Source organism: Lepisosteus platostomus, chromosome 25 (genome assembly GCF_059453375.1).
Source record: "Lepisosteus platostomus isolate fLepPlt1 chromosome 25, fLepPlt1.hap1, whole genome shotgun sequence".
Classification (NCBI taxonomy): Eukaryota; Metazoa; Chordata; class Actinopteri; order Semionotiformes; family Lepisosteidae; genus Lepisosteus; species Lepisosteus platostomus.
Window position 1 is genome coordinate 12,932,315 of NC_142635.1, and position 23,159 is coordinate 12,955,473.

Genomic DNA, 23,159 nt, shown 5'->3' on the forward strand with positions numbered 1-23,159 from the left:
CAATGACTTCTAGATGAGAATTCTACATCAGTAGAAAGCAGTGTAAAACCTGGTGTGGTTGTTTAATGCAGACATGCTGAGCAGAGGAGATGGGCAGCATTGAAAAAAGAGCAACTTGACACTGAACACATGCGCCTGTGATCACAGCATCGTGGCTAGGTCGTATCTCAGTTCTTCACGTTCTCTTGAACCATGATCTTGGAATCAAGAAATAATAATACATAAGAGATACAAGCGTAAGGCGTTATTATTATTATCATCATTTTCACAGGAACTGGACAATGTCACATTTGATTTCTATAGGTGGAAGTCCCAAGAACGTGTTTCAAGAGAACATGAAGAACTGGGGTATAAGCTGGCCAAGATGCTTTAATCACAGGCTCATGTATAGGTTGAATTCTACACCTCCAGGGAGGGGAAACTGGAATGAGCCTTATTAATGTTGGATTTTCACTGTTGCTCACAGTGACTACAGGTGTTTTTGAATAGTGATCCAATATTCTGCAACAAGGGCAAACTGTATTTCCTGAAGGTCAGACAACACATTCTATTTTGTTAAAGAGACCATGGCACCTACATGAATCATCTATTTATATAAATGCTTAGATAATCTTTCACACAGACTCTCGAAGACCAAATCCTGAAATTGTCTGCTGCGCACATGCTTTTTTAAATTATTCTTGACTTACAGAGCCAAGTTCCATGAAAGGTGACAGTGCATTAGTTATCTCATTATGTATTTGTCTTAAAAGTTGCTTTTAGTAAATGTTGTTGCTCTACTGTACTACTTGTACTTGGGGTAGCAAACGCCTTGTTTCCTTTTTTATGCAGATGTTAAAGGAACCACTCCAATCACAACAAATAAAGCAGTCATGGGAAATATCATCAATGAATGAAACATTATTTTTAGGCAGGTCTGGAGCACCAACCACTTGGAGAAGGCAATACGTTATAAAAACAATGGTCATTATTTATGCAGAGCAAAGAAAACAAAACATCACTGTCTTCTCTGAAGCTCCTGCTAAACTCTTCAGCAAGTATCCGTTCTAGGAATAGCCAGGCAATATGACAAATATGACTGTTACGTCCCAGTGTGTGTTCTGTGTGTGTTTTTTCTATGTTCCACACTGCTGACCCTTGATTGTTCTCCCTTGCCCATTGGCCCACCATCACTCCACTGTTTCAGTATGATGTCATCATTAATTAGCCCTCAGCCAATCAGAACACATCTTATTCACTATATAACATGGAGGCTTTCAGAAAGAAAAGGCCTTTCGTTTGACTTCGGTCCCGTTCGGTTTTGGTTTCCGCTCCGCTTCTTGTTATTGCTTCGGCTTCGGCTTCGGCTTCGGCTTCGTTTGTTGGTTTGTTTTGCTTTGTGTGTGTTTATTTTCGTATAGCTTCGGCTTTGTTGTTTTGTTGGTTTTTTTGTTTGTTTGTGTGTTCATCCTTGTTTTGTCATTACCTTGCCCCAGTGTTACATGTTCAACTTTTGTGTTCTTTTGTACCCTGCTCCTGTTGATTACTCTTGTTTTCCCTTATTTGTTTTCCTGGTTCACTTGTGTTTTTGTGTGAACTTTTGTATATAAGGTTAGTTTAGGTTGCTGGGTACACTTTACACACTTAGTTGACTTTGTATTAGTACACTAGGTTAGTACGGGTGAGTGCCATTTGTTTTGTATGGTTTTGGGTAGTCAGTGCAGATTAGCTAGGGTGTTGAAGATGCCGAAGACCGTGTGTTTTGAGTTTTCTTTTGTAGTCAGATTAGCTTTCCCTCACTGTCCTAGCCAGCTCCATTTTGTTCGTTATTTTCTTTTCTTTGGCACCACTCTAGTTCCTTACCCTTATCACGCTTCCTAGTCCCTCACCAAAACCCCCCCTGCTTCCAAAAAAATTATCCTAAATGTTACACCCCTTTACCCCTAGACACTTGGGGTTGTAACAATGACTAAGATGACAAAATGTTGTTTTTAACTTCAACAGTCACAAAGCAATGTACCTAAGCCAGTTCACTGGTCACTTCCTTCCTTATTCTGGTGAAGTACTGTACAATACAGGGTGTTATGCTCTCTCACCTGGACAACAGATGCAAATCGGCACTTCCTGTTTTTAAATCTTCCCCTGACCAGCTGTCTTCCTTAAATCTGTCAGGTCACAGGTCATTTCCCATTATTCTGGGGACTGAAGTACTGACAAGATCCTCCATGATGTCTGAACCTACTGTACCACCGTCTTACACATAGCGGTAACAAACAAAATAAAAAACTGTGCTCATGCTCGGCAGGACACTAGACTGGTCCTCTTCTCTCATGGAAATCACAGCTTGCGCTGGGGAGAAAGCCTACCAAACTTCCAGTCTTAATTTCTTTAGCTCGCTGTCAAGACAGGTGTACCAGCAAATGGGCCGTGAATTGGAAAAGACCTGATTTGTTTTTAACAGACATCTCCCATCTGTGAAACTTCATTAAAGCAACGCCTCTGGTTTCTTTATCCATGATTCATTGCTTGGTCTTCAGGAGACCTGTAAACATTTTTAATGTATCTTACAGATTTTAACATATCTTTACTTGGGCTTCTACTGTAGTAAATTTAGCTTGTGAGTGACAATATTCCAGGATCTTATTTAATGGACAAACCTTTGCATTTTCAATCTTAATGGTGCATATAAATACATTTCCAGTATTGTGTGGAGGTATATGGAACTGTTCCCCTTTCCAAGACAAATAAACCAATCGTGGGAAATCTCATAGATGTACGGAACTTTAGTTTTAAATCTTTTCAGACGAACACTGTTTGTGTGTTTGTGTGTTTTGAAAATACAGTGGCTGACCATTGCTAGTAACAAGAAACGTACTATGACTGTTGCCAGTACTTGTACTCCTGCTATTTAAATAAGAATACGAGTATTTGAGAGACAAATTCATGGTTGGAAATGATTGTTCAGGCTAGTGTAAAATTACAAAAGAAGGTCTTTGAACTCTTAATGACCGCAGAGAGGTTTTTGTGGTTTGATCCAGGCTGTAATGGAGTGTTTAGACTGATGTCTGCATCTTTGTGTGCATTTTAAAGTTGGAGATTATTTTGTTAAGACATATAAAAGGGCAAATGCATGCCTGGAGTAAAGACAGCTGAATACAGTAAAGGGACTTATTGTACAGTAAGGGATTGTAAAAAAGACGATGTTTTTGTTTTGCTTTGTTTCATTCTTTTTCATCTTCTGTGCAGAGGTCTTCCACAGCGATGTTTACTTTCTTTGTTGTTCACTCTCGCTGTCCCCCTCCTCATCTGTGGTCTGATAAATACTATAAAAAGGAATTTGCATGGAAACTGCTGGGAGACAATCGGAGTTTATTAATGCCGGCTGCTCTTTCGCTTAAGCAAATACGGACTGTCTCAAATTATTCACTCCATGGATTGAAATGGCTTGAGTCATTCCTTCTAAAGAAATGAAATGCCAAACGCCAAATAGGAATAAGAATAGGTAAGAATAGTCATCTTTAACAAAACAGCTATTCTTTTAATAATCTGCATGCAAATGTTTTGGATGAACTCAACAGGGTGAAAAAAAAACAATGAAGATGACACCGTATTCGCTTCATCACTACAAAGAGCACAGCAGACTGACACAGTCGACATATTCACTGGGTTGGTGCTTGCAATGAAACAAATCAGAAGGAGAAAAGCCCTGTGTCCTCTTTTTGTCCTCTTTTTAAAACAATCCCTCTTAAGCAACAAAAGTATTACTTAATGTTTTGAAAGCGTGGTTATTTTTACAAATGCAGAATCAAAATAAATCCAAGACCAAATCTGAAAAACCCAGACAAAATGTTATTTTATTATTGCCCCAATGGCAGAAGGCGGGTGTGTACTTCTGTCCCTTTCTTTGAATCAGATGAGCAACCCAGGCCTTGGAATAACATCCAGTGTTGTATTATGGAGTCCCTGGGAGTATTTTTTTTCAAATAATTTCCCAGGAACCCAGTTGAAAGCTCAGATGTGCTATTGATCACCCCAGTTGTCTACAGTATCTTTGTGATGAATATGAACATCGGGACAGGTTTTCCAGTTCCCAATGTTCATTTTTTCAATGATATCCATGAAATCGACAGCTAAAGGGAAACATCCCGGACAGAATTCAAGTGGGAAATGAAGTATGATTATACCCTATTTGCTGGATATTAAATGATATTGTTTAAAGTGGGCAAGGAATACAGAAACCACAGTAATGACACTGACAGTATGACAGTGGGCGGAGCTAAGGCTCTGTGGCTAAGGCTCTGTGCCTGTGGCTGGAAGGTTGCTGGTTCAAATCCTGCAGCTGGCAGAGGAATCCTACTCCGTTGGGCCCCTGAGCAAGGCCCTTAACCTCAACTGCTCCAGGGGTGCTGTACAATGGCTGACCCTGTGCTCTGACCCCCAGCTTCTCTCTCTCTGTGTGTCTCATGGAGAGCAAGCTGGGGTATGTGAAAAGACAAATTCCTAATGCAAGAAATTGTATAGTGTTAATAAAGTGATGTTGTTGTTGTTAAAGGAGTTACTAGCAGAATATCTTTCTGTAGTGAGATTGCAGAGCCATTTTCTGAATATTTTAGCAGTCGCAAGCATTTGGTACTGCCATTTCTCTTTACAAAAGTGTAGTTTACTAGATGATTTATATGGAGGCAGATTTAATTATTATTACCATTAATCATTGGTAGTGATTTTGATCTTCGCTGACATCTCGTCCTCTAGTGCTGACTCACTGCTAATCTGTTAATCCCCTTGGGATGTGACACCACCAGGTCTGCTATTATTCCTTTATGAATCAATCTATCGTTGAAAAAAAAAAATATCCACTACTCCTGACATCCAAATTCCAGATTATTAATATGTTTAAACTTGCATTTATTTGTGTACACAATAATAGGCAAGTCAGAACTTTGCTCTGTTTGGTTCAATAAGAATGGAACAGGCTAGACTGGTCCTACCAACAGAACTTTTTTTTTCCCACACCTCTAACTCGAAACCTCTTCATCATTTCTCAGGTCATGGTTTTGAACATGACAAGCCCCAAGATTTGTAGCCTAAATCACCTGCCGTGAAAAGTGACTGCCAAAAAACCCCAACAAACCTTTGGCCGCACAAAACTACCATTTAATAATTTACGAAGGTCCAAATTAGATTAACAGAAGGGGAAAATGTTCATAAACCCCTAACCTATTAATGATTACCAGTTTTAAAAATAGATTTTATGTTTTCTTTAATGCGGGTTTATAATTAACTTAATATGATTCAGATTTCATTTACTGCGGCAAGCATTTTAGCCTGGAATAAAGCAGGGATGGCATGCTTTTATTGAGTTCTGAACTAATGTGCAATAGTGCCATACAGATGCGAAAACGTCATTTTTCGTTAAGAATCAGCGTTGTGCTTGTCTGCCTGTCATCTGCTTTCATCCTGTGCCTGCCGAAGTTAATTCTTTTGTCAGATTTTACAGTGCCTTCGCTTTTCTTTTGCTGCTTTAAAAAGGGCAGACACAGAAGTGAAATTTCCATGTTCTTGTTTGATTCGCTATCGTGTTGCCCGTTATGAACTTGTAAAACATCAGGGTGTTGTTCACAATTCACCGCCCTTGACAAGGTTCAGTGGCTGAATTTTCTCGCCTTACTCATTGCCTAGACATCAGTTTTCCCAGCCATGGGAGCTGTTGTTTTGAGGACCAAAAAAAATCTATGCTGATTCCACTTGATTAGGCAGTGGTTGAAGGTGGTTTCAAACATCACAGAGACCGTATCCTGAAACCTAAACCCTCTAGATGTATTTTTCCCCTTGCAGATGTTGCCAGGTACTTTTCTGAAAGCAGGAGGTCTGTTAAAGATTTATGGAGCCTCGGTACTTAATGACACTAATTAAGGGAGTAGACGTTTTCTGGACGTTATCTGTGAAAGGGATGGAAAAGTATTGTGTGGATGGTAACACAAAATATTTTTACAAAAAAAATTAAATATATTCTAAGATATTTTTACCACAAATACTAATTGTGTGTTATTTTATTGTAACACATAATGTACTATGATTTTATGTCCATTAGAAGAAGGCTCTACAGCCAAACCATTGTGCTTCTTTTCTTTTCTTTTCAGCCTGGAATAAACCTTTACTTGTTCCTTTGCAGCCAACGCATGCTGACGCAGCTCCCTACTTGAACTACAATAATTACAATTACATACAATATATTATTATTATTATTATTATTATTATTATTATTATTATTATTATTATTAATATATAATTTGCTTGGAAAACATCTTTTTTTGTTGTTCTCACTGCGTTCTACATTCACACAGTGAACAAATTAGGAAAATAAGGACCAGAATAAAGGGTGCCAGTGTTGCCGTTATTGCGCCAATCTTGGCCCCTTCATTCCTCAGCATGTGACAGCGCGTTGTTTTGCTATAGTCTGTGAGATAAGTAGGAAAAAAGGTTGAATGTATTTTTTATAGTTCTAGCCCCAAACATAATGATTTCTAAACTTATAATTAATGTAAACTTAAAATGATGTATTTGATGGGAATTGCGACTGGTGCTTCTTGGGTAAACGTGCCTGCATGCATTCTCGTGTAATATTGATATGTATTAAAATCAAGTGAAGTGTGTTGAAAGGCAATGGTTTATATTGTCACATTATCCTTGATGACTGGATTTTAAAAAACTACACCTACTTCAAGTTCCTTATTCTATGACTAATATAAACAGAAGAATTTCATAGGAATGTTTGACTGGTGGGTCCATTGCCTGCTATACAACAGCTTTAATTTCATGTTGGCCACCTCACCCTCAAGCGGTGTGTTTTGCATTTTCATAGAAACAGAATGTAGTCACTAGAAGGTGTGAAAAAGTGTGCACTTTTAGTAGCTCTATAACACCTGTCTAATGTGTTTCACATACTGTATAATGTGTTTGAGCAAAGGACTCTTTTGCACTGAAATATTCTTTTTAGCCTTCTGAATGGTTTTTCATGTACTGTATTTACCTTTATTTGAGATCAGCCATGACCTGTGAAGTCATCATCCTATGAGCTCTTTAATGCCAAGATAATCTGTGAAACTCATTTACATCTCCCGTTTCTTTTTAAGAAGTCATTTTTTATTCATCTGGTTGGAATACAAAAGGGACATTTTTTAGGAGCTTTTTGGGAAACGAACCCTGGAGTAAAACAACACTTGGCGGGAAATGATTTATTTCTGATAAAAAAGACACGGGACTGATCACATTATCTCTGTGTATTTTATTGTGTGTGTCTTTTCAAGGTGAGCATCATATCCGAGCTTGTCAGGACAATCTGTCTCATCATGATCTGCAGTAAAAGAACTAGACAAACAGTCCTGTAATACTAGATTTTTTTTTAAAAGTACAAATACATGAACATTGGCAGATATATTAGATACAGGTGTCAGTCAATCGATGTACTGTAAAACTTAGAAATGCTCAAGAAAGTACACAGTTACAGGTTTTTTACCAGATTAATTTATGAGGAGGGAAATCGGGGTTAATCCGAAAGGAGCTGAGACAATTAATATTATTTGGTTTTAAGAAAGGCAGAGGGAACATTTAGGCATCCTGCTGAAATCTGAAGGAAGAGGACAAAGGGAGCGTTCTGCCTTGAAAGAGCACCTTCCAGGCATATCTGTCATTGGTAGTTTTTAGAAGGAGTTACAACTCGTTCAGAATCAGAGGACTGCAGCTGTTGCTTCAGAATGTGGGGGTCACCAGATTGGGGGCGAAGCCTGGACTTTTAGGAAGAAACGTTCTTAGATGTGATTTTGAAACTTGATGGTTAGTCAGGCACAGCATAATAGATCAAAAGCCCCATGGCTTGAACTCGGATTCTGGTTCTGAATTCTGTATCTGCTTGAGTGTGTGGGTGAACTTCTGAAAGCCCTTTAAAGGGCTAGTAAACGCTTCATTAGAAAACGTTAAATATTAACACTAGACTGCCCAGTCTCCTTTGTCTCTTTGTTTCTTTGCTTGTTCATGCCCCGGAGCTCATTCTTTAATGATTATTAGATATCAAACTGTAATGGGGCAGAACGCGCTGTCACATGCTGAGGAATGAAGGGGCCAAGATTGGCGCAATAACGGCAACACTGGCACCCTTTATTCTGGTCCTTATTTTCCTAATTTGTTCACTGTGTGAATGTAGAACGCAGTGAGAACAACAAAAAAAGATGTTTTCCAGCTGGCTTCCCCATGGCGTTCTTGCAGTGGCTCTTCGGCTCATTGTCTAGTTACTCTAAAGTCGGTCTTTTGCTGTTTGGCCCCTCGGCTCCCAGGTTCAGTGGCTGGGGCTTTTGCTTGGTTCCGTTGCTTTCTCTGGGTGTCTCCCACAGAGCTCCCTGGTGTGCTGTAATCTGCCTCACACCCTGGCCACAAGGGAAGGCAGGTTTAAAAAGGGAGGAGCCCAGCTGTGAGGTAATGATCATTCTAAGGGCCGACAGCTGGCTCCTCTGAGGCAGTGATTAGAGCTGATGGCCTGTCACGCTCTCCTGCAAGGGTCCCGGACCTTCTCGAGTGTTGGCCTGCTCTGAACACAACAGATATCTCTCTGACTCCCACCCCCCATCCCATCCTGAAAACACCTGCACTGACTGTCACTATAGAAAGCAGTGTTCTACTTCTGCAGTCTTTTATTGAAGAATAGCCGTCAACGGTTTCTTACGAAATCATTTTTTCGAGAAGGTCACACCCTGGTCATGCCCGCTTCCAGTTCAAAACGTTTAGGACTTTCCTCTTGCTGTGAGTCTCCTAGTAGCCGATTGTATTTGTGCCAACTTCAAGGGTCCTGTTCGCTCACACCAGTTTGCACCCGGACACTCCCAGCAGCTGAAGATGTCTTTGGTTCTGCATCCATACCAATCTGACCTTCGTACTCCTTTAGTCCTTTTAGTTGTTCTGCTCAGCCAGGTAAATTATCCCAATAAAGATCACTATTTGATCCATACAGGCCTCTTCTCCATATTAATCAGGGTTTCACCAAACTACTGAATTATTATTATAAATGCACTGCTGAGGAATCAGGAACATTCAACGGTTAGAATTAATATTGAATGTTTCAGCATATTTAAAGTTACAGTACAAGCCCTCCAAATAGGGTCATGCAGTAATCAAAGCACGAGGAGATGCTGGAATAACTCTTTGACTGAATGATGGTGGAATATCAGCAGAAGTACTCATGGGTTTTTAACTACCGTGAAAGGCAGGAGGGTGAAGAAGGTTCAGTATATGCATGCTGTCATTTCAGTTGTGATGACTGCAGTACGTTTTCTGATTGATCAAATTGGACATGTACCAAAAAATGTGAGAGGTTACCATAATGTATTGAATATATTCAGTGGTAGACCAGATCCCAATGTTGATTCAAAAAGGCAAAAAAATGTTAAGGGAATGGTGAAACAAATCCAATTAACAATAGATACGAGGGTCAAGATGTTAATTTTGCAAACACAGTCCACACTGCAATCAGAAGTCAGACACAACATAATGTTTTAATGTTGATTCCTTGGGCAAATACGAGTATTTCCTACATAGTATCTCCTCACTTGCCAGTATCTGATGATATTATTCCAGTGTCATTTGACTTGGTACAGTAGGTGATCTGAAGTGTGTGACACTGAAGTCAAGAGATCAATGTTACTGGCATTTAGCTAAGTAAATAATTAAGCAAACAAAATTTTGAAAAGTAACATTGGATGCTAATAATGTCATGTAAGTTATAATGTAAATTAAGTCAGTGAGTCCCACTGTTTGTTGATCACCGTAAAACAAATGGAACATTCATTATCAAGCTTCTGCTGTGGTAATGTGATCCTTCCCTGTTTTCTGTTTACATTCCACTCACCTAGATAAGCTCTGTGCACCCGGAGTAATGTCACAATAGCACCTGGCAGTCACTTTTACTGAGGTGAAAGCCTTCTCCAAATACCTTGGAACTGCAGAGCCTTTCTTACACAGGTGGCTGGCATTTGCCTTATCTTTGCCTTTCAGGCTGGTGTTTACAAAATCTTAAATTAATTGCCACTTGGGGAGTTTTCCATGGGTTGTAAAATTTGCTTGTGAGAGTAGAGGCCTCAGCCCTCTTGCCCAGCACATTGAATCTAAACAACATCTAGGATATTATCTGAGGATTTTTTTTTATGTGGACTTATAGTCAAAGTTTCAGGAAGAGTGCTGCGCATCAGCAGGTTTAATTTCAGTAGCAGGAGTGATGAAGAATATATCTCCCTTTATTACCTGTCTTATCTACCTCATACTCAAATATGCTTCTCCTGGACTTATAGAACTTACTGCATCCTCTTTCTCTTGCTCTGTTTCTAACACAGTCATACTGACTAATCTTTTTCAAGCAGTAGTTCAATTATCTTGTATCTATACTCCAAAAAGAAATGCACAGTATTACATATACTTCTCACCTTGTCTTATTCAAGGCTGAAACTTTCAGTAATTTCCCTGCTGAGAACATTGGCTGTTGCCAATGTCGAGCCAGTTGCATGCGAGCTGCAGTTAGTTTTATTCTGTAATTATGTCTGCTGAGGTGGCTAGATGCTGTGCTGACAAAGTGACTCTGTGAAGACAGCCTCTATAAAGGAAAGCAAGAAAAAAACAAAATCTGGATTTCTCTTAATAGAAATAGATGACTCCCTCAGTGCTCTGAAGCATAATTGGAAATTTCCCATTTTCAATATAGCACCACTGTGCTATTGTAGATACAAAAGAAATTTAACAGAAATGAGAACTGTGCATAGGAATTGTCATCCTACTGTAAATGACCTACTAGTTGCAATACATAGAATAAGAAAAGTAAATTGAGTGGAGATTATTTAAACTTCACTTTAAATAATCCATTAAAAGACATCTCAAGTTCTCTATACAGGGCCTAAAATTTAGATGACCACCATTGCCTAAAAAAAAAATTTACAACATAAATTAGCAAACCTATATGTTATAAATCATCTTGTTTCGGGGCAAGCAGTTGCTCGAATACTGTTCTTTTTGTTTGGGTTATTGCTGCTATGGGATTATGTTTCTCATTATAACCATTATCCCAAACTAAGGTTTTCCATCCAGCCAGGTAAATGAAAGTAAAAGAAAATCTAGACTCCAGGAACCAATCAAATTTCGGCAATGAGTAATTTTGATGTATTTGCACATACTGTAGTATTTATCTGTGGAAGACTGTTGTCAACTCGTATACAGTCACAGAGTAGTGTCTGATATAATAAGTCCACAACTTAAAGCAGCTGATTGGAAAGTTCTTGATTGTTACCTGTGAACTACTGTAACTCTTCTTACGGTCAAGGGCTGAACTGCCTTAGGGTCACATGCCATTGATAGGGTTTCAGGTACTTGAGAACACATAGAGGAACCCATGCATGTTCTGTCAAGCTGTGTTCCACATTTCCTCATATCATGTTGCAGCATCGAAATATGTGGTCACGATGGCCAAATGGTTTTCAAATCTGATCAATTTGCATGTATTGCAGTACCTGTCTTTGTTAGCCAGCTGAACGCTTATGAATCTTCACAGATTAGAAGGGATCATCCTATTGTACGTCAGCTCGGCTCCTGGTTCTTTCTTCTCGTAAACCCTGTATTCTAAATATCCTTTGACTGATTTTTATATGATTTTGAAACACAGCTGCATACTAATCATTCCCAGAGGATGGTTTTCCCATTGTCTCGACAAGTACTTCGCCAGGAGTTTTGCCAATTCCGGAGAGCCACACGAAACCTGTAAGTTCAAACAAGCACAGCCATAATTTAATATTTGCTTTTATCGCAGGTGCCAAAGGAAAGGTCCTCATGCTGCCTCCCAACCCCTCCACCCCCCCGAGCTGAAACACACTATCTCATGTTGCTTCACACAGTTAATAACCTTTGTACATTAAAAACAATTCCTACTGTAGATTAACGAGGGAGAGCTCATTCCCTGTAAAGGAAGAGAAAGTCGTGGGGAAGCCAATAAAACTTTACTTTGAAGGATACAGCTGTCTAGATGAAGGCCAAGCCAAAGTCAAATCGAAGAATGAATTGAAGAATGAGATCTGACAGATGCTGAGGAGTGTATTCCTGCATTTTTCTGCAGATACAATATTAAGATAAGATAAGATCAATTTATTGGCCATGTACAATTTCTTGTATTAGGGATATTTGACTTTTGGCTTACCCCAACTTGCTCTCCATGAGACACACAGACAGGGAGACAAGCTTGGGGTCAGAGCGCAGGGTCTGCCATTGTACAGCACCCCTGGAGCAGTTGGGGTTAAGGGCCTTGCTCAGGGGCCCAACGGAGTAGGATTCCATATTCCCAAATTCCATATTTGAAACCCGTGTTACGTATTTGAAACCTATGTTTGTGACAAAGATTTGGTTTGTCTTCTGAAGATTCATAAGCATCCTTAGAAAAAAAATATAATGAAGGCTTCCCACAATTCTGAAGTGTTTTTCTGGGCAAGTTCACTTTTGAAAAATGTAAATGCTTCTTACTTCTTAATTCTGTGCATTCTGTGACACTTGACAAAAGCCGCATTGATTTAAAGGTGAGAATCATGTACAGTATCTCAGCTGCCCACACTTACCTTTTTAAAGAACCGTTGAATCTCAGATTGTGAATCATCTCCTACCCATTGTGTTCCAATGAGTCTTTTTTATCTTACTTGTTTAGACAGTAAACGATCGATGGAACTTCCTATTTATTTTGCATGTCCTGGCCTGAGTCCTATTTAAGCCATTGCCATGCACAGAAGATCAGTGGAACCCATGGCATGCTACCCTGAAAACGTCAGACTCACACACACGCACAGCTCTTCTTTAAACTTCCAAGGGAGACAGGTTGTGAATCCACCTGCGACTGGATCACATTTGTGCATTGTGCCATGATGCATGAGATGTTTATACATTGTGATTTGTTTTTATTTTCATTTATTTTCACGTTTGCCTGCACCCGGGATTGTTAGAGAAACAAGTTTGGAGTCAAAAGCAAACCAGATCAAATCTGAACATTAGCTTTGGTATTTTTGTATCCTACAATGTATCCTAAAATGTTTAAGTAGATTCAGAGAAGAAATGTGGAAGTATGATTGCCTATAATCGCATTTGTTTTATCATGAAAGTACAATATATTGCAGTAGTTTATCTGTTCTCCTGTCTGTATGATTTTTCTCTTCGCTGTTGCTTTGAGTTGCTGAGCATAAATACAGAGGGCGATTTTTCTTTTTGCCTTACTCTCCAGAGGAGGGCGCTCTTTTGCTTCATGGCTATCAGACAGTCATTTGCTGGCACTCTTTTCTCTAGACCAGAATTTTCTGAACTCCAGTATTCCAAATTCTACTCTGGGATTGCACATCCTGGCCTGCCTAAAACCCCTGAAGAAAACTGGAGAGACAGTTTCTCACTTCCTGATCTGCTGTGTAGTGAGACCGCTAGCACAAGACCACTCCACATGCAGACTGGAGCTGTTATCCTTATTATGATCTGATTATTGTTACACAAATAGAGAGATCAATCTATAGATAAATGCAGGCATGTTAAAAAATGCACAGAAAAATGCACACTTTGCATTAATTTACGATTCCAGGTGTCAGTGATGTTTAAGCAGTTCTCTAAGCCAATATGTAAGTGCAGGAATCCCGTACCGGAAAAGGAACCAACAGTAACATACAACTAAAAGGTACTGGAATGATCAAGTACGAATCTTTTACCAAACAATAATTATTATAACCCGTGTTTTATTTGGATCATCTTGTGGTACATGCTAGCAGCCAATAATAATAATAATCTCAGCAGATCTTGATCAGTACTGGGATGAGAGACAACTCCAGGTAATATACAGTAAGTGAGCCATTAGGTCGTGCTCTTTCCGCCTGACCGGAGTTTTCTGTATTCTAAATTCCAATCTGAGATTGCACAACCTGGCCTGCCTTCAGCTCCTAACGAAAACCGGAGAGGCAGTTCCTGCTGAATAGTGAAGCGACTGCCTCACTTGGGATGAAGACTGGAGCTGTGCTTCAGTTGTGATTGAGTGAATCCCCTCTAACCCTTAAATTGTTTCAGGATCCTTCTTGTTAAAAGGCGCTGTATGAATGCAAGGGCACATTACCATACAGGCGGAGTGGTGGCTCTGTGCCTGTGGCTAGAAGGTTGCCAGTTCAAATCCCGCAGCTGGCAGAAGAATCCTACTCTGTTGGGCCCCTGAGCAAGGCCCTTAACCCCAACTGCTCCAGGGGTGCCGTATAATGGTAGACCCTGTGCTCTGACCCAAGCTTGTCTCCCTGTCTGTGTGTCTCATGGAGAGCAAGCTGGGGTACTGTATGTGAGAAGATAATTCCTAATGCAAGAAATTGTAAAGGGTTCATAAAGTGATGTTATTATTATTATATACATTTGCACAGTTTGTGAATTGTGAATGTATATTGAAGTTACACTGTCTTACGCTTAGATATTTCCTGAAGGGCAAATTCATGGAATTTGTGTTTCTAGCAAAATGTGAGGCACCTCCTTTCTGACTTTCCTCAATTCCACAAACACGTTGATGCTTGTTGACGTGCTTAGCCAGCTCCTGAGGTATTGTACTCCATGTAAACATAGATCTGGGAACTTCTCCTTTTTTTAAAAAAAAAAGATCCATTCCATAGACAAGTTGGAGCAGGGACAGAGAGACTGTTCGATTCAGCAAAAAGAGTTTTGGCAATACCTGTGAAAAACGCCAAAATAGCTCATTTTGAATTTGATTTTGTCTGAAATTAGTACACATTGCAAATAGGAAAAATAATACAGCTTTAAAACCCATCTACTTTTTGTTTCAGCTTGCAGGTTAGTTCCAGCTCAGTGCTGAAACCATAATGCTCAACACAAAGCCAGCTCTGTGCGAAGGAATATCATATTCCTTTGGTAATTTCCAAGAACTGATCTTTGCTGCATGAACAGAAGTATCTTCTCTTGGAACATGAGCCAAGCATTTTTTTAATGGGAATGACTGACCCGTAAAATAAAAAGAGCTTTAGAAAAAGACATTCTCATCTTGGTCACTCTTACAGTTTATGGCCTAATAAAGACAGTATACACGCAAAAGTAGACATCTTGGCTTGCAAATGATACTGAAAGGGCCATTTGATGTGAAAGCCTGTGTCTCTTTAAAAGACAAGTAGTATAATCATAATTATAATTGCTTACACTTACATAGCGCTTTTCTGGACACTCCACTCAAAGCGCTTCACAGGTAATGGGGACTCCCCTTCCCCACCACCAATGTGCAGCCCCCACCTGGATGATGCGACGGCAGTAATAGTGCGCCAGTACGCTCACCAAACATCAGCTCTCAATGGGGAGAAGAACAGAGTGATGAAGCCAGTTCATAGATGATCTGGTGATCAAAGATGACGACTGTGCTATATGAAGCTTTAAGAATCAACATTTCACCATTTTCAGTCATGCCAAATTCAGGTTGGCGGGACACGTTTCTGCTAGGTGACTCCCAGATTTTTGAGGCCGTACTCATTAACAGAGCTCCCTGAGGCCGAACTTCAGAGCATATTACAAAATGGACACAGAGTCTCGGCTGGGCTAATGCACAGTAGCTGATGAAGAGAGAAACGAAATGGACGTCCAAACACAAATAAAGAAACAAACCAAGAATGTTGGAAAAGACTGAGTGGACAGTTATGTTGAGAAGCCAGTGCGTCTTGAATCCGTGTAACTGCAGCTCTCGCTGAAGGTGTGCAGGAACTGAGTGACCCACATAGAGCACTATGGGAACGGTTAGGAGCGGTGCCATTAAAAAGGAACAGCAGAAGGGAAAAGTAGCTTTGTGATCGCAACCATAGAAATAGTAAACATTAAGTACTGCTTATCTGATGATGTTGGATTCAACATCAGATATCATTGAAATGTCAGCCTGGGGGGAACGTAGCGAGCTCAAGACAAAGGGGACGACACCACAATCAGCGCGACTTTAGTTTAAGCTCCACCTGTTTTGTGTTTTTTTTTTTGCTTTTGTTTTCTGCTTAGTTTGTTAGCTTTGTGTCATTTACCATGCCTCGTGAGGGAGTGTTGAGTGAAATGATTATATATCGACAGTAACTTTATCAAAACAAAAAGTAAGAACTGTAGGGCGGGGCGCCCCTCAAAAAAAACTACATGGCAGTGGTCTGTCATATTCTGAAGTGTTATGGTGAGACACTTTTTTTCTGTTGTTGTTTATTCAGCGAATGATTTTCAATTTTCATCTCCTTTTTCCAGTTAATTGCAGCTTCAGGTTTCATACTCTCTCACCCTTCCCCCGAACAAAGCTGGGAATTCATTTGTGATAATGACATTTCTCTCTCAGTTCCGTGCATTATATCTGCTCATCGCAAATCTGCTAATCGCGAATCAATTGACACCTGGCACTCTTTCTGTCACTCACAAGAGCAAACCTGTTCAACTTGCCTTTTAAGTGTCAATAGCATGACAGATGTCACCCAAAAAGGAGCTCCGTTTGAGAATTAAATATCAAAAACTTAAGTGACGGCATGGTACAATTTGTTTGGCCCCATTTCAGCATTCTGTTTTAACAAAGAACTTGAAAAAGAGTGTCTCAAACAGGCCTTTAATTTAAGTTGTGAGAGCCTGTGACAAGCTACCCAACCCTGTTGAGCTTCTCTCAAGAAACAGCTGGATGAGACACTTGGATCAGTATAGGGTACAGTAGGTTGAATGGCATCCACTTGTTTGTCACCTTTTTTTGGATGCTCACTGAGGGACAGGGCCACATGTATTATCTGGGGGGAAAATCACTCAGCAGGAGGTGGCAGTGAAGGCGGGTGGGGGAGATCCCAGGGAAGAGCCAGCACGTGCGAGCCTCTGCATGTGTAGGGGGGCTCTTGTGAGTGGAGGGGCGGGGGTGTCTGAGTTTTGGGAGTGAAAGCACAAACCGAAGGTAGGGAACGCCTCCCACGCAGGCCACATTAAGCTCAGACACACGTGCACCCGTGGACACCGCAAAAAAATGTGCCTGTTTATTTGCACAGGCCCAGACTGTGTGTAGATATAACGGAAAGACAGCTTTTCAGCTTTTTTGCAATGCTTTACACTCCCTAAGACCCTGTGTTTCATTTACAAAGCTGAGGAATACTGTTTTTCTAGGTCTTAATGGTACTGCGAGGAATGCTGATTGTTTTGAATCACAATTCAATCAATGCATTTTATTGCTAAAGTGATTGTGGTCATTGTTGTCGTCTTGGCATTTTTACTTGTATCTTTTTCAGCTTTCGTCATAATAGTTAAGCTGACTTAACCTATAACTTCTGAACACTCAATTCCTGTAATGCTGGCCCCGAGGAAAGGTCCACAATAATGTCAGCAGCACCAACAAGATATTATAGGCAGTTTCTTGAAAACCCTTTCCCTTTGGTGCATAACATTGACTAAAGTGACTATTTTTAATCTGAACTTTAATTCTCAAATAAAGGTGACAGATGAGAAATATTAGCCAAAACAACAAAGAAAAATAATTGGGTTCACCCTCCTGATGAGTACTTGGTGTAAAAGCTTTTGGAAGCACCTTCAGCTGCAAGTCTTTGGGAGAGGTCTTTTCCAATTTTCCACACTGGAGGGTTACTGTTTTTGCCCATTTGTCTTTGCAAACGACTAGCTCTGTCAAGCCAGTTGCAAATCGTTGGTGGGCAGCATTTTTCAAGTCTTGCCTTGGATTTTCTACCAGATTCTAGCCCGGATTTTGGCTGGATAACTCAAGGATATTCACTGTCTTCTTGTTAACCACTTTGTCCAATTGCTTTGGATCATCTGAAAGGTGTATTTTTGTCCATATTTTAGGCCTTTAGGAGAATGAAGCAGGTTTTCTTCTATGATTTGCCTGTACTTTGCTCCATTTGTTTTAATCACAGTCTCGTCTAGGTTTCCAGGCCTTCCTGCTGAGAAGCAGCCCCACCACATAGTGGTGTCAACACAATGCTTGACAATAGGGATGGTGTGAATGGGTGATACACTATGTTGGACTTGCATCAGGTGCAACAGTTCCAAGTTTTGGCTCATGCTTGCAATACCATGAAAATGTTTTTTTTTTGGGAAACTCCATGTAGAATTTGAGATGGGTTTGCCAACTCTGCCTTATGAGAGTAATACAGAGTATAGCGACCGATACTGATGATTCCTATTCTTCAGTCTCAGCCTTGGAACTCTGTAGCTCTTCCAGAATGGCCATTGGCTTCATCTGTAACTGGGTGTGAGCCTGGCCAGTTCCTGGATGAGAGACCTTCTGGGAAAGCTAAGGTTGCTGCAGGGTGTTAGTGGAACCAGTAGGGAGCGCTCAGCCTGCGGTCTGTGTGAGTCCTAATGCCCCAGTATAGCGGTGTTGTGATGGTGACACTGTACTTAAAAAAAAACAGTTTTCTGACTTTGACTGCTACCACATCATCCAGGTGGGTGCTACACGTTGGTGTTTTCATCTTTCATTTGCTGGATTTCATAGAAGGCATCTATTGCAATTCCTCAAATTTTATTCCATGATCTTGCATTGCAGTGAAATACTTTTGGTTCATATATTTCTTTTGATTCTTATCAATGAAAGGAGATTATGATCTTTTTTAAAACTCCCATCTCCCAGATGTACTGTACACAAATTCTGATACAGGGCCTGCACAAATCTATGTCGTTGATGCCCTGCTACAGTATGTGTGTAGTGAAATATTAATGTTTTTTAAAAAAAATACAGAAGTGGAAGTGGTAGGCTTCAGTAATTAATGTCCTAAAAGTAGTCTTTGCAGTTTTTATCTAGCTTCATCTGATACTTTAATAATGAGCACTGACATTGTGAAAATGTTAAAGCAAAGCAAATAGCTGACGTTTGGATTTGACTGCATTCCTGTGTGAATGTTTTTTATGTGTGTGTATACAGTACCTGCCGCATAATCATGAAACAAAATACGTATGTGGAACGAAATGGAAATATACAATTTTTAATCTGTTTGTGTATATTATCTCATTACTCTGTATTCTGAAAGAGGAGAACAGATATTTATCATCATCAGCTACAGTGGATATGAAAGGTCTACACACCCTTATTGAAATTGCAGGTTTTTGTGATGTAAAGCCAAAAATCAAGATAAATCATGTCAGACATTTTTTCATCTTTAATGTGACCTTGCAACCAACAAAATTCAAGAGAAAAACAAATAGACAATTATTAGGAAAAATAATTAAATTAAAAAACCTACATCACCCAGGTTGCATATGTGTGCACACCCTTTTAAAATGGGGGCTGTAGCCGTGCTCAGAGTTAACCAATCACATTCAAAATCATGTCCAAAGGTAAGTAACATACACCTTCCATCAGTGAAAGTGACTCTGATTAACTCCAAATAAAAATCAGCTGTTCCTGTAGGATTTCCTTGAAATTTTCGTGGTTGCATCCTACTGGGATAGCTATGGTCCGCAAGGAGCTGACAATACATCTTTGGGATCTTATCGTTGAAAGGTAACGATCAGGAGAGGGGTATAAAAGAATATCAAAGGCATTGGATCTACTATGGAGCACTGTGAAGTGTAGAAAATTTCAAAAAGGGTGTGTAGACTTCTTATATGCACTGTATGTAATGACAAGGGTGAAAAATTTTTTTTTGCAGTGATTAAAACGCCTTTAACTAATGAAATGATAAGAACATTGCTTCTTTGCTGTTTCAGGTGGTTGCTCATTTTCTGTAAACCCGGAGTTTCTCAGCTTTTCTGTTTGCTGTGAACTCTCTGCTTCACTCGTGTGCTTTTATCTCTTGAACGTGGCTCTTTGTGTGTCGGGATCAGGTGAAAAGTTTTACCGTTAATTTCAGCCAGCATAGTGCCAATTTTCATACTTCTGAGGTGACATTGTGGGAGTGTTTTACCACCTTGCATACTGAGTGAGTCATGCAACATTAAAGTTCCTTGTCTTGAAGAAACCATTTTAGCACTATGATTGAACTGAAGGGCTTCAAGACTAAGAATTGCATTGGCTTGGCCTTGTCACTACCTGACTTTAAATCTGCACTACAGTGACCAGTGTCGGAAAGATGAGCTTCCTAATATAACATGCTGCAATTTTAATGTCATTTGAGCCTGGTATTGGATCACATTAGTCAACCATGGTAGTCTCAGTACCATTGTTGCAAAGACACAGGATCCACCAACTACTGAAGCAGTTTTCTTTAATTCCTGCAGTCTTTTCAAATCCACAGAGGCCGAAAGCTACAAAACACATTCTAAATTGCTGCACGTGAGTTCACATGAAATCAGTGCCTTAACTTTTGCTGATCACACTGTATTTGCTTTTATGTTAAAGAGGTAATGAGGGAAATTTTTTATAATCCCCTGGTATACAGCTCCTTTGCATTTGCCTACTAATAGCAAACACAGTTTGCATGGTTTACAGTGGAAGCAGAGGACCTGTGATCAGCATGAAAAACAGACAAGACAGGCTACATGGGCACACACTGGATCCTTCACAGTCCTTACAGTGGTATGGTAAATTTCTTACAGTTCTTGCACTTACAGTAGATCTTGGTTGCTAGAAGCTAGAGAAACAGTAAACGGGCATCTGGGCTTGACAACACGTGGGATACTTGTCTGTTTCTATTTGAACAAGTTTTATTGTTATTTTGTTCTTTATAAAAGAAAAGGCTATTGTTGGCAATCGGCAGGTCATTAAATGTGTTCCACTTTAAAATGTATACATTTTTTTGCTTGTGCAGTTCTTGTGGGAAAACAAGGGCAACAGATTGCTTCTGAAAACTAGACTGACTGAATTTAACAAAAATTGTTTTAATCACTGGCAGTATTGATGATGATAATAAACTGACCGTATTTAAGAGCTGCTGGGGCTTAGGCAAGTTTTTTTATTTTTTAGCTTTGAATCAAAACCAGATCTACTGTTACTCTTAGCTCTCCAGATCTGAAGGGTAAATCTCCTCATTGTGGATTGACAATGGGCTAGTTCCTTCAGGTGGATGTAAAGAAGATGAAATTAAATATATATCAAAAACTAAGAACTAAATGCAGTCTCAAGAAGGAAAGAGAGGCGAGAGATTGCCTACAGTATGTATTAATTTTAAAGACGTTCAAATGCCTGCTAGACTTTCATCAGCCCCACTATAAAAATGAGAAAAAGGAGGAAAATTATAAGTTGGTGGTCATTGCTGTATTGCTTTCTGACATGCTGTGCTGACATTATGTGGTTGAAAACCAAACACTTAAAATAGTGCTTGTTATGAAGTTCAGAAAAGGAACTTGAAGACTTTAAAAAGGACTTTGCTGGTCAATGAAGCTTTAAGTGCTACAGGTGTTTCCTTTTTGACAGATAACTTGACTTGCTAGAGTTTCAACTCTCTGTTTGAAATGGCCTCAAACTCTCAGGCTCTGTCTGAAACTGCAGTTACGCTGAGATAGTGTCGTGTACTTCTGTGCCACTTTAAAGATGACGTTTTTTCTTGTTCAAATATTTTATTTTTTAAAATATGGCATAAATATCCGGTGAACCTTTGAGTCAGGAACTTCGGATTCAACAATCAAATCTGTTTTAGATGGTGGGGGGTGGGGGGAGATGAATATCAAACATGAAGGCCAAAACTGTACGCCAGAATAGATTCAGAAGCATATTGCCAGCATGTATCATTTGTGAAAAACACAGCCAGACCACAGCACTCATCAGTTCAGGGCTGAGTGGAGAACATTTGTCACCAGAACAGTGTGTGAGAAGGTGATATCTTCTTAATCAGGGCTTGCCACCTAGATGTTACACCTAACTGGGCTTTCAATTTAAGTTAAAGACTGTGAGTCTGATGGGTATGAGCAGGATTCCATAATCTTTGTCCAGGAGAGTCAGAGTCTACAGATTCACCCCAACTGGGTTTTAGATGGTCTGAACGAGCTAATTATGGGTTTAATCGGACCAGCTGTACAGTTTCTCTCAACTCTTCATGTTCTGTTGCTTTAAAGAGGCCTAAAAATATTCCAGAAAAACATCCTCTCCAGGAAAAGGATTGGTGATCCTTGTGTAGAAGTGACTGACCAGGAATACTCTGTGTATGTTCCATTCAAGACATGCACTACACCTTCGTAAAAGTATTTAATTGACAATCGGGAGGTAGAGTATAGCTACTGAGCTGCTTGCCAAATTTTGGGATGGGTCAGTCTGGAAAACAGCCATAAGTTGAGCTGCATTACTACTTCCCAGCAAGAATAATTTTTTACTGCGCGTCAACTTTCCAAACATATCTTGCTCAGTATTTCCCACATGCCTGTTTTTTTTAAAAAACAATGCAAATCTTTAAATATGTAAATGTTCTTGTTTGTTTTTTTATGTCAGAATGCAGCTTTTAACCATGTCCAAAAAGTGATAACTTCTGTACTGCTTAGAGATGCTGAAATGTCAGAGATCTAGTTCTGATAAGTTGGGTGTGGGGGGGAAATTGATTTATTTTCAAATCAAAAGCCAAACATTTACCATCTGGTAAAAAGAAATTCTAAGCAGACAGCAGCTGTGCTCTTCCAAAGACTGCGTTTCTGTCTCCTTCACGACTTGTGTCTAATACGTTCCAGTACTGAACAGCTACTGAGACTCCGAGATGGGGAAATAAGTCTGTGGTTGGAAGTGTCATGACATCACTTGAGGTTTTATAGCGGGCTTTTAAAAAGCCGCTATGAGAGCTGTCACTTGGCTGAAATTTCAGGGTGCCTTGACGGTTTCTGAGGAAAACGCAGAAAAGTGACAGACCGCTGAACATGCACTGGGAAAAAAGTAAGTGAAGTACATTATCGATTTGACATTGACCAGGTTTTCTGAAAGAAAGATCAATTTTAAATCCTTGAAGGTTTATGTTTACATTTCTAATAAAACATTTTATGATTATGGATGATGACGGACCCCAAGTGACTGATGACTACTAGCACGGAGTAGGGAATATCCTCTTCTGCACGCTTCTGTTTTGTCCTTTTACTTTTTTATTCTGAGTAGTTGTGACTTTATATCACAAGAAATAAAGGAGTGATTGATATCTCCACCTCCATTAACTAGGCAATTGCCTGCAAATTTTTGTAAAAAGATCTGAACCTCTTTTGTTATATACAGTACCAAAAAACAACAACATCAGGGGAGTAAATAT

At 39.7% G+C, this 23,159-nt stretch overlaps 1 protein-coding gene across 5 annotated transcripts in view; it reads left to right on the forward strand.

The window, feature by feature from the left end:
- LOC148641129 (NF-kappa-B inhibitor delta-like) overlaps positions 1-23,159 on the forward strand; it is an 84,883-nt gene that overhangs the window by 23,220 nt on the left and 38,504 nt on the right. Inside the window, exon 1 of one of the 5 annotated variants that reach the window (XM_088618843.1) lies at positions 20,392-20,518. The exons of 3 other annotated variants lie outside the window; for them this stretch is intronic. In XM_088618843.1, coding sequence (XP_088474969.1) covers positions 20,482-20,518 — 37 coding nt within the window. In that variant the 5' untranslated portion in view covers positions 20,392-20,481. Of the gene's footprint in view, positions 1-20,391; positions 20,519-22,667; positions 22,796-23,159 lie in introns of those variants that run through there. One more of the 5 variants, XM_088618844.1, reaches the window with a different exon arrangement.